We start from the raw sequence: 18421 nt of genomic DNA, 5'->3' as shown, positions 1-18421 counted from the left end.
ACGCATCTCCTGTGAAGACGGGTGCCGTTTTGAAGGCATGCATCGAGCCTATGGATTCGTTCTCACGGGTATTGTCACCGAGTAAAACGATTTCTGGACCGTACTATGCTTCTATGGTGGCTTACGCCGTGCACGTAGCTCGAGATATGTTTCTCCCAGTGAGAGGGGAGAGAAGAACTGCTCCAGCGCTACATAACGACGTCGTTTATGTAGCCTACTCCACGTGTGGACATTAAGACAGAGCTTCAGGCCGAGCCAATCTCGCATGTTCACGTAGCGCGGAACTTCTTATAACTATGTCGGAACTTTGAACCCCTCCGTTCCGAGCCGCCGTCGTGCGCCCGCCATCCGTTACCATCAGTAAACTTCAGGATGGTGCGGAGTCGAGAGCAACAATATTCCAGATTTTCCAAGATATCTAACATCACCATGAGCAAGGCTTCCACCAGGGATTTTTGTACACTACTATACACAAGTATTAGGGAGCAGTTGCAATAGAATATTGCAGGGTTTGGCAGACCTGTAGGAAGTTACACCTGGCCACACGCCAGACTATGACGAATAGTGTTCAAGAGCAAGTAAAACATCTTTCAAGATACTATAAACTCTGTACATTGAATAAGCTAGAGGAAAGCAATAGCGCCACTGTCCTGCAGCGAGCTCTGACATACACGTAATATTTCAGAGATATAGTAAGGTAGAGGCAGTGGCGAGGGTCAGTACAAAAATGAATAGACCGGGTTCAGTATATATCTCGGCTTAGTTCCGCCGGGAGCCTTTGGCAATCTGACCAGTATACCCGCGTTCACAGCCGAGTTGAGAGACTTTCGGATAGGCGGTTGCTGGTCCGCCGCTGATCCTCTAGCCTGCCAATCCTTCAGAAGAGCCTTCTTTAGGCGCTTCATCTTAACTTCTCCAGAATCGTCAACCGGTCCTTGCTGGTATAACTTAACCAAGGGGATAAAATGCTGCTTCCCAATGCGAAGGTCCATGGTTCTTTTGGGCGCAGTGACAGAGGGCGGTACAACAGGCGGAACAGCAGCAGCCGCCATGCTGCTCGCAGGGGCGGGTGTCGAACAGCCAGTAGCACCCGCACTCGAGCTCGGACATGTCGACGATTTTGGGGCGCGCTGCGGGGATGCTGCGTCATTAGGCTTAGCTGTGGCGCCTAGCTCAGCCGACTGCAAGGCCTGCGTTAGCACAAACGTCAGCGAGCACAGCCAACATGCTGACACTCCTAGACGCACCTCAGCAGCAAGTTCGTTCACCACTCCACTTTTTTCGGCGCCATGCGAATCTGGGGGAGCAGCGGCTTCAGCAGGAGGTGGGTCCGCTGGTGCAGATGTTCCCTCAGCATGCTGGCCGATGTTCGTCCCTTCCGATGCCGCTCCCTGGCCCGGCACGCGCCCCAGGCGCGTCGTGCTCTCGGGGTCGCTCACGGCAAGGATCGATTGCCCGCCGTCGCGCGTCACGCGCAGGCGGGACTGGACATGCAGGTACCCTTGGCTAAGCGGCGCGACGATGCCCGCATCGTCGTCGGAACCTACGCCGGAGTCGCCGTCGGAGTGCGTGGCAGCCGTATCCTCGCGTACACCGAGGCCGTTCGGCGCAAACATGATGGCCTGGCCTGTACGCAGCGACACTATCTATGGTGGACAAGTGTCAGTGGACGAGACAGCAAGAAGCCGCTGCAAAATGAGTCTACCTTTGTAAAAAGCTCGTCGAATGCTTCTTCGGCTGCAGAGACATGGTTCGCGAGTAGGCGGAGCCATTTCGGAGACGAGAACCGGTGTGCGATGACAAACGAGCAGAGGTCAAGGAATTTGGTCGGGACGACCGTGGGCTCTTGCGTCGAGATGACGACCCGTGTTGCCAGGTGGCGCTGCTGGCGGATAACCGACAGCAGCGAGTCCGTCAGGCGAGATGAGGTGCCGGTCTGAGAGTCGGAGAGGTACTGCAGCAGATTGTGAGCATATATTTACAACGTTAGCACGGTAGTAAAAACCTGCCTTGTGAGCTTCATCAAGTACAATCAGCTTCCCAGCCGTGTCGATGTCTGCTTCAATGAACAAGCCCAGAATCAAGTCGAAGAATCCGCACGCGGATGAACCGTCCATGAACGGCGAAGATAAACTGTAGTATCATTAAACCATGCTGCACCGAGCAAGATGTGATATGACTTACTCGATTATTGTAAGCTGACCCTTGCGGAAATGGGTCGACACTCGATTATTTGCGTTGCCGCCCTCGAGGCATGAATCGAGCAGCGAGAGCCGAAGGTTTAACATTGCCTTCTGCCCCGGGTTGAGCTTCTGCCGCTTGAGCTCGTCGCGGAAAGCAGCGTAGCTGAAATTTGACTCCATCGCGCGCAAGATGGACATGATTGCCTCCATGTATAGAGGCATCTCTGCGCAAGAATGTCAGTCGAGGAGTAGTTACATAGAGTGAGGCAGCGGTACACACGAGTATTTTCATCAACTTTCATCATGGCGAGCAGACGCTCGCCACTGATGTCTTCGGCGGAAAAATGGAGAGGTTCAACGCGGACGGAAGGCAGCCCGGCGTAAACGCGTCTCATAGGTTGGATGTTGGCAGGTCTACATGTAATAAGTAGGTTAGATGAGGTGCACGGCGGACATTGCACGAAGACTTACAGGACAAGGACGGTGACCTTCGGGGGTGTTGCGTTGCCACCGCGCTCGGTATCGAGTGCAGCCAAGTATGCCGCTTCGCAGGGCTGGACGGCACCACCGCCCGCGGCGGTATCAAAATGGAATCTGCGTGCGCCAGTCATTGTCAGTCTATGATGAACTACGTGGATAGTCAGGAACGTACACCAGAGCGCTGAGAGGTGCAGGTAAAGTCCCAAGTCTGGGGTCCGCCATGAGACAGCTCTCCAGCAAAACCGAAGTGGAGTGACTTTTGCCGGAGCCCTACTGCACCGTCAGATTTTCGACCTCGAAAAAAAGCTGACTATGTACCTGGACACCACATACCAAGGCGCTGAATGGCGCATTCGTGTTTATGTACAGCTTAGGCGTCGTCAGACGCAAAGGAAAGTTGGCCGCCCTTTGGGCAACAACTCGCCCATATAGCGCGCGCTGCGGAAGGTTAAATGATCCTAATGCTGTTAATGTGTCGCCAGTGAAGATTGGTGCCGTCTTGAATGCGTGCATAGACCCCGTGGACTCGTCCTCGGGTGTGTCGTCGCCAAGGAGATCGAGTTCAGGATCGTGAAATGCGTCCATAGCGTCGTACGTCGTGGGAGGAGCCAGAGGCGTGCTCTGCAGTGAAAGAGGGGGTAAAAGAGCTGTGCTTCCAGCGACAACGTTTAAGTAACTTGCCCCATGTTTAGGCCTCGAGGCGAAGCTTCTGGCCAAGTCATCCTTGTGTCTTCATGTATCACAGAATATTCCGTCGAGATACAAGAGCGCGGATTTTTTTATTCGCAGAGAATATTCGCTGCGGATCCATCTCTTGTCATTATTCGGGAGGGGCACGGTCAAGACTCGAAGTGTCAACTGGATTTCTAAAACGCTGGTGAGCCATACGGCCATGGACGGAGAGCTCCAGGAGCAATTGCTCCGGTTCTGATCTCGTAATTCCTAGGCAAGACGAGTACTATATCTTGTCTGACAGTGTCCACGATGGCAACGATGCGAAGACAGAATCGCAGCAGCGGGCTTGGAAGACGACCCGCGTACGCGTGTCGTCGTGCAAGGATGCAGTCTGGGTTTGCGATCAGAAATATTGAGCACATCCTCGCCCATGTCATGTCTTGAGCTTTCGCGTACGTTCTTGGCGACGATCTCCACTTGCAGTACCCCTGGCCGCCTGAGCATGGCCGCGGAGATCCCGTGAAAGCCAGCGGACGCCCGCTCGGTCTCATGTTGGACAGGTGGCACACAGTCGCACTGCTCCCCTGGAGCAGGAGAAGGAGGGCCACCGACAAGAACTCTAGGACAAGAAATAAAAGAGAAGAAGGGTAAAAAGGAAAGGGAGACTAGCATTGAATATTGAAGCTTGAAGGCCTCCAGAGCCTGAACTTCTCGGAGTCGCTCGCTCAGGACAAGGAGCGGCGCTTGACCGCCTCTTACCCAACTGGGTAAGCGCGTCTTCGGCTGAGCGCCCTTGGCTACGGCGCAGCTTCTGAGTCCCTGCAGCGACCTCTACAACCCCCCTTTTCAGCCTTGTGGCTTGAAAAAAGAACTTTAGATGCTCTTCATTGCTGTCCATACCCCTTTCGTGCCAAGGACAGCAGCGATCAAGGCGTGCCTGCGCCAGGAACTATCCGCGAGGCAGCCGCGCCAATATAAAATGCACGACTTTTGGGCGGCCAAGGCCTGTCATTCCGGTCCTCCTACATATCCTTGCCCAGTCCCTCGAATCGCCCATGGTTCACAGCCGGGGACCAGAATACGCCCTGCTCAGCGGCGACAGGCCCAAGGACGATGCCACCGGACACGCATTCAGGACCGCTCCTGTCTTCACAGGGGATGCCTTGGACGCGCTGGGCCCGGCTGTGCTCCCGCAGCGCGCCGTGTACGGGCGCGTCGTGAGCCAGAGGGCAGACGGGTTTCCGAGCAGCCCGGTGTCGCCCGTGCTGTACATCAACACGAACGCGCCGTTCAGCGGACTCGTATGCGGACTTCAGGTGCGCAACTCGTTTTTTGCTGGCATGCATTTTGCCCTAAGATTTCGACCAGGGCTCCGGAAAGAGTCACTCTACATCCGTGCTGCTGGAGAGCTGCCTGATGTCGGACCCTAGGCTTGGCACCCTGCCGGAGCCGCTTAGCGCGCTCGTGTGAGGCACTTAATTTTTTCATCACATAGCTTTTTTGGCAGGTGGGGGCTGACTGGAAGCTGCAGGTTCCACTTTGACACTGCTGCAGGCGGCGGGGCGGTGCAGCCGTGCGAGGCCGCGTACCTTTCGATGCTCGACCCGCAGAATGGCGGCGATGCTGTGGCACCTACGGTGACCGTCCTGGTATTGTCAGCGCCGTCTCCGTCTCCGTCTCTGCACAAATTTTCACATTTGTTACCAGGCCTTCGAATATACGGGCAATGAGACGGGTCTATGCTAAACTGCCTGCCGTCCGAGTTGAGCCTCTCCACTTCTCGCCAGAGGACATCAGTGGTGAGCGCCTGCTTGCAATGATGAGGGTCGAGGAAAACGGGCGTAAGTCGCTTTGTATTCAACTTTCGCATCCGTTTCATAAAACAATTCCGATACAGAGATGCCTCTGTACATGGAGGCCGTCATGACGATTCTTCGCTCCATGGAGGACAGCTTCGACTACACGAAGTTTCGCGAAGAGCTCGGTGCACAGTCATTTAGTGGGACCCAGAAATCGATGCTCAAGCTGCGTTTGTCACTCCTGGACTCGTGCCTCAAGGATGGAAATGCGTCGAATCGAGTTTCCACTCGCTTCAAGAAAGGCCACCTAACCATCATCGAGTGGGTACCAACGACCATACGCCGCTAAGCGCATGTATGCTGATGCTCGAGGTAGCCTGTCGTCACCATTCATGGACGGATCGTCTGCCTGCGGTTTCTTCGACCTCATTCTGGGCCTGTTTGTCGAGGCCGACGTGAAAGCGTCTGGCAAGGTCGTCGGTAAGCCGTCACCACCCATTTCCCCATCCGTCCTTAACGCACCACTCCAACAGTCTTGGACGAGGCGCACAAGGTAAACGATTCCCCAGCCCCACTTCGAGAGAGTCTTCCGCTGACCGCTCCCAGTACCTATCCGATGCACAGTCCGGCGCGTCGTCGCGCCTGACGGACTCGCTGCTGACGATCATCCGGCAGTACCGCCACCTGGGCACGCGCGTGCTCGTCTCGACGCAGGAGCCGACGGTCGTGCCGGCCAAGCTACTCGCGCTATGCTCGTTCATCGTTGCACACCGCTTCCAGTCGCCCGAGTGGCTGCGTGCGCTGACGCGGCACGTTGCGGTGCCCGAGCGCAACCTCGACGCGCTCTTCGCCAAGGTGCGCGCCTGCTGCTCTGCTCTTTTTCTTTTTCTTCCTTCTTCGGTTTTGGTGGATGAGCTTGGTGGACGGTGACTGATGTGCGTCGCGGGCAGGTCGTCGCGTTGCAGACCGGCGAGGCGGTCATGTTCTCGGCGAGCGGGATCAGCGTTCGCGGGGATAGCCACGCGGAGGAAGAGCCTGAGCGTGATGCGGGCGCTGTCGCACAGCTTGGTGCAGGGTACCTTATCGTGCAGTCTCGATTGCGGGTCACACAGGACGGCGGCCAGTCCATTCTTGCAGTGCGAGAACCGGCTGGGGCTGCTTCTGGACCCCAGTGGGACTTAGTGCCGGCAAAGGCGTCGTCTTCTGAGAGGAGTAGTGGCGGGACATCTGTCCCAGCGGGTTATCCCGCTAGCGGTGCCGCTCCTTCTGCACGCAAATCATGGGCGATGTTGCTCAGGGATAAGGCGCAGGTGGAGAAGCGGCCTATCGCAAGGGCTGCGGAAGCATCGTTCGCAGATTCTCCCTCACCTGAGCCACGTGGATCATGGAGAGGCGCTTCTCCTTCACTTCCGGCTCGCTCGGGATGGGGGGCCACTTCTCCCTCGCCTACACCTACCACCAGTCACCCGGGGCGGGGGGCTTCTTCTTCGTCGCCCTCTGTTAATTTGGGATGGGAGACTGCCCCTCCCTCGCCTGTGGAATGGGAGGCCTCACCTGCCGGACATGGCGCACCTTCTCCCTCACCTGCAGAACGGGAAACCGATGACAGTTCAAACCCAACCGCGCCTGCCGGTCCAACGGTCTTCATGATGACGAGCCTCGAGCTGCGTAAGTTCCGCCCGCTGGTCAAGTTCATGCAGAAGATGTTACAGGAGGAGAAGCTCTGGCGCGTTAGGACGCAGCGTGTGCGCGGCGCGCTCGACCTCGAGCCAGACGACATCATACAAGCGACGCAGCTCGGGCTCGTCGTGCGCGCCGAGGGCACGGGACCCACGCGAATCATGCTCACGCCCGGCGCAGAGTACGTCACGGAGCGTACGGTGTACCTCACCGGCGCCTTGCGCAGCTGCGTGCCGCTCGTCCAGTACCTAGCTGAGCAGGCATCCGCGGGCTTCCACGAAATCAACGCGGCCACGATTAGGCGACGGTTCGGACAGGAGGTCGAGGAGGTCATCACGGACGCGAAGGCGCAGGGCGTCGTGGAGGACGTGCCGAATGCTCCCAATCGTAAGATCAGACTGTGTCCGCACACGCAGGTCGTCTTCTAAGCTCTGTTTATCACTCTGAGCCCGCCCTGCACACCACTACGATCCTGCTGTCATATTCTTTGTCGTCGTGGGCACTTTTGTGGCTTATGTCAAACCACAAATAAGGCGCTAATATCGTGTTGCAAATGCATTTTCAAGTTATTCAAGTGAAGGTAAATGAAGGAATACCTCGAGATGTGAGCTTTTCGTTTTTCGTTTTATCCTTTTCGTTGGCTGGCTTCCACCTGCTCCGCCGCCGCAATAGATTTCATGGATTTCAAGGCGTCTCAGATGCCGCATGGGTAAACTGATGAGCTCTTGGAGTCCGAACAGTTTGACCATCTCTCAGGCTGCCAACCATGTCTGCGATTAGCCTCGTTCTCTCTCTTCTGGAAGATGTTCGCGGAGACCGCACAGCGTGCGATCGCTGGCGGTAATTAACGGAGGATTGGACACCTGTCAACGGGTTGTTGTCAGTCGAGCTGCAGAACACCTTCCAGAAGGCCTGGTGACTCTCGTTCTGGCACCGTGTCTACACATCAATCCAAACCGCGTTTGTTATCTGGCTTCAGTGTAGATAACGGCGATGGCGTGTCTGGAGCTGTGACTGGTTTGCGACCGTGCTCCTTGACAGTTCAGCTTGTAGCAGAGAATGGTGTGCGGTTCTCGTGCCGCTAGTGGGCTGGGATGCCTCCGGTGGCATACTTGCATCTCTGGTGAGCTAGGGTTTACTCTCTCGCCAAGTTCTGCTGATCGAGGACGCACTGTGTGAGCTGGCTGGACTCGCTTACGGGAGCTACCGCCCAACGCACAAGAGACTCATCAGCCACCAAGCGTGTCCTCACGGACGAGTTGCTCTGCTGCCACGATTTGGAGAAGGTTCTGTTTGGCTGTGAGAGAACTTAGCAGCGAGCTCTGCATTGGTTCGGATGGGCGATGTGCACGTCAGTGTGTTTAGTCACACCCTAACGCTGCAGAAGGCACATCGAGAAAGCGCTCCTCTTTGGTATAATAGGTACCTCTTTGACAATGCTGACACCAGTGAAAACTGCCTTCCATACACTCCAGCCATGTCCACCCTCGACGCGCTCGTACAGATCATCGCCAATGGCGTCAAGGATATCCAGTCCAAGTCCGCTGAGCGCGGCATGCCATATCCTATGCCGGAGACACCGCCCAGCCCGGAGGGCGAGAAGCTGCAAAGTGACCTCGCGGCCGACGCTGCACCCGTGATTGCTGCTGCATGGCAGCTCATCGCAACGCTCAAGCATCCCCATACCTATTTACTGGAGCTCGGGACCTTGGTGCGTGTGCAAGTCCGCACCGCCTGCAACATCGCTGACGTTCGGTAGACGTACCTGTCTGGCTCGATGTCGGCTGCAGAGGCGGCATATGTTCCTGATGTTCTGCGTGAGGCAGGCACGAAGGTTCCAACCTTCCATATTTCCTTAGCACCTTGAAGCTAACATCGGTATAGGGCCTACATGTTAACGAGATTGCGGCAGTCAGAAATATTGATGCAGGAAAGCTAGGTTCGCGTTTGTCAACCGTGCAAGATTCCGCATCTTATGTGAATGACAGGCCGAATCCTAAGACATCTTGCCTCTCGGCACATCTTCGAAGAGGTCGTACCAGATGTCTTCAGGAACAACCGCATCTCTTCGTCCATGTGCACGGGAAAGCCTGTCCAAGATATGGTGAGAAGTCCTATTGATAGGTGGGACGACACCAATGGGATTGCCGCTTTCGTTTCAACACAGTGAGTCTTTCCGATAAGATCTTTATCACAATATCCTGAGGCATCTACAGAGCAGAGACTCAGCGGGGCAATGCCTGGCTGGCAGAACACCTCCTGGACCCTGCGATGGGACACTCGCAGGAGTCGAACGAGGCCCCATGGCAGCGTGCCATGCACACCAAACTGACCCTGTTTGAATGGATGGAGCGTCCAGAGCATGCGCTGGAGATGCGCAAGTTCGGCATCAGCATGCGTGCGAGTACGAGCTCTGATGACAGCATCGTCACGACACGAGGCTTCGAGTGGGCATCACTCCCCTCGGGCAACCTGGTGATCGACGTCGGCGGCGGAGTCGGCAGCTTGACCATGTCTCTTGCAAAGGCTCACAAGCATCTGCGATATGTCGTCCAGGACAGACATGCTGTGGTTCAGGAAGGGGAGCGGCTGTGGAAGGCAACCATGCCCGGGTTCGTTGAGAATGACATCGTACGGCTGCAAGGTACGCCGTCTTGCCTCCGAGTTGCATCCTACTACTAAAACCAGGCTCGTGCCACAGGTCATGATTTCTTTGCGGAACAGCCCATCACGAACGCCGACGTATTTGTTCTCCGGTGCGTCCTTCACGACTGGCCGGATAAGTACGCGAGCAAGATCCTGTCGCGACTCCGGGACGCGGCACAGCCAACTACCAAGCTCGTCGTGATGGACGCTATCATAGACTACATGTGTCGCGACTCTGGCGCTGTGGCTGACATCCCCGGCGCTGCAAAGCCCCAAGTTCAAGAACCGTTGTTGCCATACGCCGACTCGGCGACGGGCTTCATGTATGGCTTAGATGTGGGCGTGCGTACAGTGCCGTGCACACCTCCTTTACCCGCTGCTCATGTCACTCCTGCGCAGGTGATGACCATTGCGAATTGTCAAGAGCGCACTCTCGGGCACTTCGTCGAGCTTCTCAAGGGCGCGGGCTGGAAGGTTGAGCGGGTGTGCCGCTTCGAGCCTCCCCTTCCACAGCAGCTCGTCTGCTCACCTCTCGCCCCCAAGGCTGTGCTATCTACTGTCCAGCATACTGCACACCTGTAACATGACAAAGTGCGATTGTGCGATTCCACGGCTACTAAGCTTTTTGTGTTCCCTGGTGATTTATCTTAGTTTACTTGTTTCCACCTTTAGATACTCACTTGTATTCTCCACTTATGCTTGGGAACCGTTTTCTCTCACCTTATAATCCTACCTCCCCTTTTCTTCCGAGACATCGGTTTTTTCCTCTCGGAACAAGGAATCCACATTGCTCCCTTTTATTCGGACTAAGTGTTCTCAGCCAACGCCCCAGCTGCAGCTGGCTTCCAATGTTAGTTTGCACGAAAATTAACCGCGCCACGCAAATTCAAATTCCGCTCTCAGAAACATAAGCAATGCCGGTAAACACGTTCAGCTTCGCGGCTGTCAAACAAGGACCAACCAGCAAAGAAGGTATAGCTGCCGAGTAGACTGGAAACGAGTCTACCATTCTAGCGGCTCTCATCCAGCTCCAACGTCTGTATGTGTCTAACTCTCTCTCTCTCTCTCTCTCTCTCTCTCTCTCTCTCGCTGAGTGCTCATGTTAATCAGAGGCGTAGACGCCCTAGACGGCACAGAATTCCCAACTCCTGGACGTTCTCATGTTAATGGCATGCGCCCCACAGCCTGAGGTATAACAACATTTGTAATACATGTAATCACACCTGAATTCGTATACCGAAAAAATCATGCCTCTCTCTTACTCTACATTTGTCTTTACATGGGCAATATCGTCGCGCACAGATTATCTCATGGGGTGTAGGTACGCCGCTCTGCCAATCGGCTGTCTGGTACTCGCTGGAACGTGCGCGCTTAAGCATTTCTCCATCAGGAAAAGGGCGAAAGCTTGCGCTAAAGACTCATCAAGAACAGTGCAAGATCTTGTAGCTCATCTCTTGGCAGCGACCGCAACAATGGAGCTTTGTATTCGGCGGGGGCCGAACGTCAGCCACGCCTCACTAGAAGCACATGTCGCTTGCATTAGGAAAAAAACTTAGGTCCACAATGCTACAGAGTGCTACAGGAGCATTTTGGAGCACTATGGGCCCTAGTCCTGTTTCCTGCTGTTTTGTTGCGGCGGAAGGCGTTCTGAGACTTGCGAAACAGGGCGTCGACTCGGAGTTCGCCAACGACGTCTCCGCAGGAGATGTTCTTGAGCGAGCCGCGCTAATGCTTGATTTTTCGCCTCTCCGTCCGTCTTCCCGCACTGCAGAGTTAGTCAGCTGATGCAGCGCCGACGGTACAGAGCACAGACACACGAATACACAAGATGCGCGAGGTGCACTCGGCATTGATGCGCTGCCGCACGACTGACAAATCTTCGTACGCTTCGCGGGGAGCGTCGATGCAGGCGTTCGGAAAACACAGGCTTAGTGATGTGCGGGCCGGGCCTCAAAGCCCGCGAGCCCGCCAAGCCCGGCCCAAAAAGCCTGACCCGAGCTAAGCCTGGCAGCGGGCTCAAGGCCGGGCTCGGAGCGGAGTCAAGCCCAAGCCCGGCCCGAAAGCCCAGGCTTGGGTGCACCAAATGTGTTGCCGTTCCCTGGGCTCAAAACATGGTAAGAACAACTTTATATACACATACGAGACGGGACGTTGACTTACCGGACTGGGCGGTCCCTGCTAGTGTGACTAGGCGCAATTGTGCGCCACCGCCTGGCGTTCGCCGTAGGCGCCCCTTCGCGAACCTTGTCATAACATGGCTTGTAGCGCGGTCGCATGCCCTCTGGAGGCTGCAGTACGGTGGGTACATGCAATAGCAGCCTATCACATACAAATATGCTCACGTTCGTAGCATATAAATACTTGTCCTAAGCCTTGCAAGCCCGAGCTTAAGCCCACGGCTTGGGCCGGGCTCAGGCTCGGGTCGGGCTCAGGGCTCGGCTTGGCGTCGCCACAAGCCCAAGCCCGGGCTTTGAGCCCAAGCCGGGCCCGCACATCACTACACAGGCTCGGTGAGCGGACGGGGTACCGTAGCTTGCCCGAAGACATAATGACATTGGCGCGGTGAGGATGATGTAGACTCGCCAGCTATGCCTGGTCGCTGCGCCTTAACTGCATCCTGTTTGGAAAAGGAATACAACGCAAGCTATACCCGTAACCAGTCTACTCGGTAGCTGGTGGGACGCGTACCGAGGTATGACAGGGCGGCTATCATGAATTAATCGAGTCTGTTCCTTAGCATATGGGCAGCTTCCGCCTCACTTCGCTCATTTCGGGCAACTCATCGGGTACGGGAGTGTCACAAATTGAATCATGTACCCATATATTCATTGTGGACCATGTAAGTGTGTTTCTATGATCGTTGGTTCACTGATGATCGTCATCTATAGAATTTTGTATGTGCAAATTTGCTCTTCATGATCCTCAGACTGCTCTGCATTCAGTAGAATGTGACAAATCATCTCAAACAAAAATATTTCACATATTATTGAGCATAATCTCAACGTTTTGGATTTGCCCCTCGCCATCATTCTTCCTGTTTGGTGCTCTTAGCACGAGATTTGACTCTCGATCGCTCGATCGCTCATGTCTGGCTAGATACATCTCCCGCTTGTATTTCCTGTCTCTCAACACTCGATTACACCATGTCTAATATTTTTCTATTCCATTATCATGTAAATATGATTTTTGTGCTCGCCAGAAACCGCTGAAGCGTGATTTTTCCAAGTGCTAATTCATCGGCGGCCCGCCGGGCGCTTGTTTGACCCCCTTGGTTGGGCGACGAACTGCGACGAAACGGCCCAGCCGGTTTCACCAGAAACCCGGTGTGAGACGAGCCAGGACGAGCCTGGGCACCGCGTGTGACGCCGTGATCGCTGCTCTCGAGAAGGGTGAGACCAGCAATCGGGAGCTGCCTCGATTGGACGACGGCATTGGGCGGAATTTAGCACGATCCCGTCTGAAACGTCGCTTCAGGAACCGCACCTTTTCAGGTTGTCCTCCAACGTCTGAACACCGCCATCAAAGTCAGTCAAACCTAAACCAAACCTTTGAAAACCCTGATGTGCGACATTTTGAATCGTAACGGCCGCGATCGTGATGAGACCTTCCCCACCTCGCGAAATTCTGTGCATGATGAAGCACCCAAGGATCGTCATGGCGCGCAGCTGCAGGTGCTTGCTGCACAGGCCTCCGACGTATATAAGCTCGCCCGACCGCCATAGCCAAACCACAGATTCCTCGCCTCACTTGACTCGATATATATATATATATAGCCTCATAGCTCTTTCTACCCTACATCGTTCATACTGCCATGTTCTTCACCACCTCCTTTATCTTGGCTCTCGCTGCCACCACTGCTGTCTCGATGCCGGCCCCCAAGGAACGTCGCGATGTCCGCATGACCCGTCGCGATGTCCGCATGGCCCGTCGTTCCGCCGGCGGCGCGCCAATTATCAACAACATCACGGCCGGCGCCCTGTTAAATGCGTCTACGGTAAGTCTCCTCTTATGTCTGTGTGTTGCATGTGCTGACAGACTTGATTCCGCATAGGTGCCCTTCACGAGCGTCACGGGGTCGTTCGCGATTTCGACGTTTGCTGTGCCTGCGGGCGACGACCCTAGTGACGAATACATCTCATCCTTCTTTGTCGACCTTGGTTCCTCCAACTGCGAGAACGGCATCATGGCTGGTATCAACATGGAGATTAAGAATGGTTCACAGTTTATCAATGGTCAGTCCGCGCTCCTTGCCCTCCTGCTCGCATGCTGACAAATCATCTATATTCTCGCAGCCTTTTGGACGAGTTTCCCTGATGGTGACGATCACTTCTTCCACAACGTTAGCTTCGCGCAGGGCGACAACATAACGGTTTCCATTTCCATGACGAATGCGACGTCGAGCACGGCGGTCATAACCAACGAGAGCACAGACGAGACCTCCACCGTGGCCATTGAGACCGGTCCTATTTGCTCGCAGGCGGAAGTAGGATGGCTGTTACAGGCCGAATTCGACGATTCCAATGACATCATCCCTTTCGTCGACTTTGGCACGGTCAACATCACTGCATCTGCCGAGACCTCGTCAGGCCCTGTCGACATCTCTAACGCGACCATTTTGACCACAGTCCAGAACGGCACTACTGTTGCTTCCGCCTCGCTCGAGGGCGAGATCGTCACTATCGCCTTCGTTTAATTTGGCACAAGGGATGTAGGTTTTGTGGGTCTCGGGAAGTGGAAAGGAGATGGCATAGGATTAATTTGGACATCTCGGATGCTAGAAGGACAGATATTTAATTTAAATTACTTGTATGACTTGATTATACACCCTGGTGTTTATCCAACACTACTTCTATCGTTGTATCGGTCCAAGAAACTGCATTGTTACTTAGCGAGTACTAGTGGACACGGTTTACATTCCGACGCCGCCACATCACATCTGAAAGAAAGGCGTGCATCATCGGCGGGACGGCTGGTTACGAGTCTCTTTACAATTACAGCAGATACAAAATATGACTATACAAGAGACTATCATAAGATCAGACTGGATCCGCACGCACAGGTCGTCTTCTTCAGCTATTCCAAGAATGATAGACACCCCCTGGCAAATTTTCAGAACTCGGAGTTCGAAAATTCCGCAGGCGCTATAGCGAGCGAAGGAGACGCGTCCGCCACGTTTGGTAATCCCGCCATCACCTGAGGTACCGTGATCCGCCCGACGCTCCTCCGCCTTGCAGTTCGCAACCACTCACGGTCAATATGTAGTTACTGCACAATGCGTGTCTGCAAAGAGATTCTACTTAGCCAATGAGTCTCGTGGTATCATCGGGCGGGTCAAGGCACCTCAGGTGACGGCGGGATTATCGAGTGCGGCGGATGCGTCTCCTTCGCTGAGAACCTCCAGGCTGGACTTGCTTATGGGAGCTACCATCCAAGGCACAAGATACCCGTCAATCACCAAGTGTATTTCACGGACGAGTTGCCCGAAGCTGCCTTGGACGCGGACGTAAAGGTAATCTTTAGTCAAGGAACCTAATAACGTGCTCCTGTGTTTGGTACTTGCCATGTGATGCTAACTTGATATAGGTAATTGGAGAAGGTTCTGTTTAACTGTGAGAGAACTTAGCAACAAGCTCTGCGTTGGTTCGGATGGGCAGTCCCGCGCACGTCAGCGTGTTGAGTCACACCCCAACGCTGCAGAAGGCACATCGAGAAAACACTCCTGTTTGGTATAAAACTTGAAGGCCACTCTTTGAAGATGCTAGCACCAGCGCAAACTACAATTCATACACTCCAGCCATGTCTACCCTCGACGCGCTCGTACAGATCATCGCCAATGGCGTCAAGGATATCCAGTCCAAGTCCGCTGAGCGCGGCATGCCATATCCTATGCCGGAGACACCGCTCAGCCCGGAGGGCGAGAAGCTGCAAAGTGACCTCGCGGCCGACGCTGCACCCGTGATTGCTGCTGCATGGCAGCTCATCGCAACGCTCAAGCATCCCCATACCTATTTACTGGACCTTGTGTTCATGGTGCGTGTGCAAGTCCGCACCGCCTGCAACATCACTGACGTCCGGTATGGTAGACTTACTTATCTGGCTCGATGTCGACTGCAGAGGCGGCATATGTTCCTGATGTTCTGCGCGAGGCAGGCACGAAGGTTCCAACCTTCCGTATTTCCTTAGCACCTTGAAGCTGACATCGGTACAGGGCCTACATGTTAACGAGATTGCGGCAGTCAGAAATATTGATGCAGGAAAGCTAGGTTCGTATTTGTTCATCATGAAAGAATCTGCATCCTATGTGAACAATAGGCCGAATCCTAAGACACCTTGCATCCCGGCATATCTTCGAGGAGGTCGCACCGGATGTCTTCAGGAATAATCGCATCTCTTCGTCCATGTGCACGGGAAAGCCTGTCCAAGATATGGTGAGAAGTCCTATTGATAGGTGGGACGACACCAATGGGATTGCCGCTTTCGTCTCAGCAAAGTAAGTCTTTCCGATAAGACCTTTATCGTAACATCCTAAGGCATCCACAGAGCAGAGATTCAGCGAGGTAATGGCTGGCTGGCGGAACATCTCCTGGACCCTGCGACGGGAAACTCGCAGGAGTCGAACGAGGCCCCATGGCAGCGTGCCATGCACACCAAACTGACCCTGTTTGAATGGATGGAGCGTCCAGAGCATGCGCTGGAGATGCGCAAGTTCGGCATCGGCATGCGTGCGAGAACGAGCTCTGATGACAGTATCGTCGCGACACGAGGCTTCGAGTGGGCATCACTTCCCTCGGGCAGCCTGGTGATCGACGTCGGCGGCGGAGTCGGCAGCTTGACCATGTCTCTTGCAAAGGCTCACAAGCATCTGCGATATGTCGTCCAGGACAGACATGCTGTGGTTCAGGAAGGGGAGCGGCTGTGGAAGGCAACCATGCCCGGGTTTGTTGAGAACGGTATCGTGCGACTGCAAGGTACATCGTCTTGCTTTCAAGTCGCGTCCTACTACTAACGCAATTCCTGCGCCACAGGTCATGATTTCTTTGTGGAACAGCCCATCAAGGACGCCGACGTGTTTATCCTCAGACAGGTCCTCCACGACTGGTTGGATGAGTACGCGAGCAAGATCCTGTCGCGCCTCCGGGACGCGGCACAGCCAACCACCAAGCTCGTCGTGATGGACGCTATCATGGACTACATGTGTCGCGACTCTGGTGCTGTCGCTGAGATTCCCGGCGCTACGAGGTCCCAGGCCCCGGAGCCGCTGCTGCCGTACGCCGACTCGGCGGCGAGCTTCACGTACAGTTTAGACATTTCCGTGCGTATAGTGCCACTTACCTCCCGTGTACCCGCTGCTCATGTCGCTCCTGCGCAGATGATGTGCAGTGCGAACTGCCAAGAGCGTACGCTCGGGCACTTTGTCGAGCTCCTGAAGAGCACAGGCTGGAAAGTTGAACGGGTGTGCCGCTTTGAGCCCCCCCTTCTACAGCAACTCATCTGCTCGCCTCTTTAGTTCACCTCTAAGGCTGTGCTATCTACTACTGTCCAGCATCATAGTGTATACCTGTAACATTACAAAGTGCAATCGTGCGATTACACGGCTACCAAGCTTTTTATGTTTCTTGTCTTAGTTTATTTGCTTCCCACCTTCGGATATTCACTTCTGTTCTCCACTCATACTTGAGAACCATTTTCTCTCGCCTCGTAGTCCTTCCCCTCTTTCGTATCGAGACCTCAGCTTTTCCCTCCCGGAGAAAGGAATACACATTGCGCCCTTTTTTCTTCTTCAGACTGGGAGTTCTTCGAGTCGGCCAACGCCCCGGCTAGGCTCCAATGCTAGTTTACACGAAAATTAAATTAGCCGCGCCACACGAATTAAATCGCTCTCAGAAACATAAGTAATTCCGGTAAGTATGTGTTCAGCTCCGCCCTCAAATAATACTAACCGGCAAAGAAAGGCTCGCCCGCCGACAAAAAGTATTCTCGCAAAAGCAGTCACTTTGCAAAGCAGATGCAAGATATAAACTATCGTAATATCAGACTGTGTCCGCACGCGCAGGTCGTCTTCTAAGCTCCGTTCTGAGCCATCCGTCACTACAATCCTGCCTTCATATATTGAGTCAGACAACAAAGAATACGCTGGCACCGTGTTGCACGGTTTCTAGGAGAGATTGGAGGGAAATAAAATGGCAGTTGCTCCTAACGCACTGTGGCCACGCTAAACCGCTCCTGTCTTCACTGGAGACGGACGGACTCCCGGGGCGCGCCATGTAACGACCTCCTATCCAGCCACGCCCATTAAATACTTCAACTTTATCCTCATGTAGCGCTGCCCCCTCTTTCACAGAGAAACATACCTCTGGCTACTACCATGACATACAATACTACGGACACGATCTACAATCTTTTGGACATGTTCTACGATCCTGAACTCGACCTTCTCGGGGGCGACGCCCCTGAGGAAGAGTCCACGGGGTCGATTCATGCCTTCAAAACCGCGCCGATCTTCACAGGAGACGCATTTGCAGCACTTGGCCCGTCGATTCTTCCTCAACGCGCATTGTACGGGCGAGTCATCACCCAACGGGCGGCGAACTTTCCTTCGCGTTTGGCAACGCCGAAACTTTACATAAATACCAACGCGCCTTTCAGCGCCCTAGTATGTGGCGTCCAGGCATGTACATAATCAGCTTTTCCTCGAGGCCAAAGATCTGATGATGTTGTAGGGTTCGGGGAAGAGTCACTCCACCTCTGTCTTGCTGGAGAGCTGTCTCATGGCAGACTCGAGGCTGGGAACTTTACCCGCGCCCCTCAGCGCACTTGTGTACGTCACTCAGTTTGTCTGTACTATTCATCACGGACTGACCATGGTCGGCTCATGCAGATTTCATTTCGACACTGCTGCAGGTAGCGGGGCCGTCCAGCCCTGCGAAGCCGCATATCTGGCTTCCCTCGATATCGAGC

The 18421-nt window shown here is 54.5% G+C and overlaps 6 protein-coding genes across 6 annotated transcripts; 5 read left to right on the top strand and 1 right to left on the bottom strand.

Moving 5' to 3' along the window:
• Positions 1-617: 617 nt before the first annotated feature.
• On the bottom strand, positions 618-3248 carry PHACADRAFT_184852 (uncharacterized protein; the record flags this gene model as incomplete). The annotated part of the gene is made up of 9 exons (XM_007396400.1): positions 618-1190; positions 1248-1646; positions 1706-1954; positions 1983-2133; positions 2185-2407; positions 2464-2597; positions 2655-2777; positions 2836-2933; positions 2997-3248. The coding sequence occupies 9 exons, from the start codon at positions 3246-3248 to the stop codon at positions 717-719; spliced, it is 2103 nt and encodes a 700-aa protein (XP_007396462.1). The 3' UTR covers positions 618-716.
• Positions 3249-4373: 1125 nt separating this feature from the next.
• On the top strand, positions 4374-6067 carry PHACADRAFT_145298 (uncharacterized protein; the record flags this gene model as incomplete). The annotated part of the gene is made up of 7 exons (XM_007396399.1): positions 4374-4654; positions 4707-4804; positions 4870-4992; positions 5046-5179; positions 5236-5458; positions 5514-5613; positions 5744-6067. The coding sequence occupies exons 1-7, from the start codon at positions 4394-4396 to the stop codon at positions 6065-6067; spliced, it is 1263 nt and encodes a 420-aa protein (XP_007396461.1). The 5' UTR covers positions 4374-4393.
• On the top strand, positions 6025-7381 carry PHACADRAFT_257246 (uncharacterized protein). Its single transcript, XM_007396398.1, has one exon. The coding sequence runs from the start codon at positions 6784-6786 to the stop codon at positions 7243-7245; it is 462 nt and encodes a 153-aa protein (XP_007396460.1). The 5' UTR covers positions 6025-6783; the 3' UTR covers positions 7246-7381.
• Positions 7382-8294: 913 nt separating this feature from the next.
• PHACADRAFT_196220 (uncharacterized protein) lies at positions 8295-10045 on the top strand (the record flags this gene model as incomplete). Its single annotated transcript, XM_007396397.1, has 7 exons — positions 8295-8528; positions 8577-8651; positions 8702-8756; positions 8806-8983; positions 9034-9461; positions 9519-9805; positions 9863-10045. 7 exons carry the CDS (start codon positions 8295-8297, stop codon positions 10043-10045), a joined length of 1440 nt encoding a protein of 479 aa, XP_007396459.1.
• A 3448-nt stretch (positions 10046-13493) lies between these two features.
• On the top strand, positions 13494-14292 carry PHACADRAFT_257245 (uncharacterized protein). The gene has a single exon (XM_007396396.1). It carries the CDS (start codon positions 13845-13847, stop codon positions 14154-14156), a length of 312 nt encoding a protein of 103 aa, XP_007396458.1. The 5' UTR covers positions 13494-13844; the 3' UTR covers positions 14157-14292.
• Positions 14293-15259: 967 nt separating this feature from the next.
• Positions 15260-16970, top strand: PHACADRAFT_94727 (uncharacterized protein; the record flags this gene model as incomplete). The annotated part of the gene is made up of 7 exons (XM_007396395.1): positions 15260-15493; positions 15547-15621; positions 15672-15726; positions 15776-15953; positions 16004-16431; positions 16489-16775; positions 16833-16970. 7 exons carry the CDS (start codon positions 15260-15262, stop codon positions 16968-16970), a joined length of 1395 nt encoding a protein of 464 aa, XP_007396457.1.
• Between the last annotated feature and the right edge of the window lie 1451 nt (positions 16971-18421).

Source organism: Phanerochaete carnosa (assembly GCF_000300595.1).
Source record: "Phanerochaete carnosa HHB-10118-sp unplaced genomic scaffold PHACAscaffold_5, whole genome shotgun sequence".
Classification (NCBI taxonomy): domain Eukaryota; kingdom Fungi; phylum Basidiomycota; class Agaricomycetes; order Polyporales; family Phanerochaetaceae; genus Phanerochaete; species Phanerochaete carnosa.
Note: the sequence above shows the minus strand (reverse complement) of the source record. Positions and strands in the feature narration are given on the sequence as shown.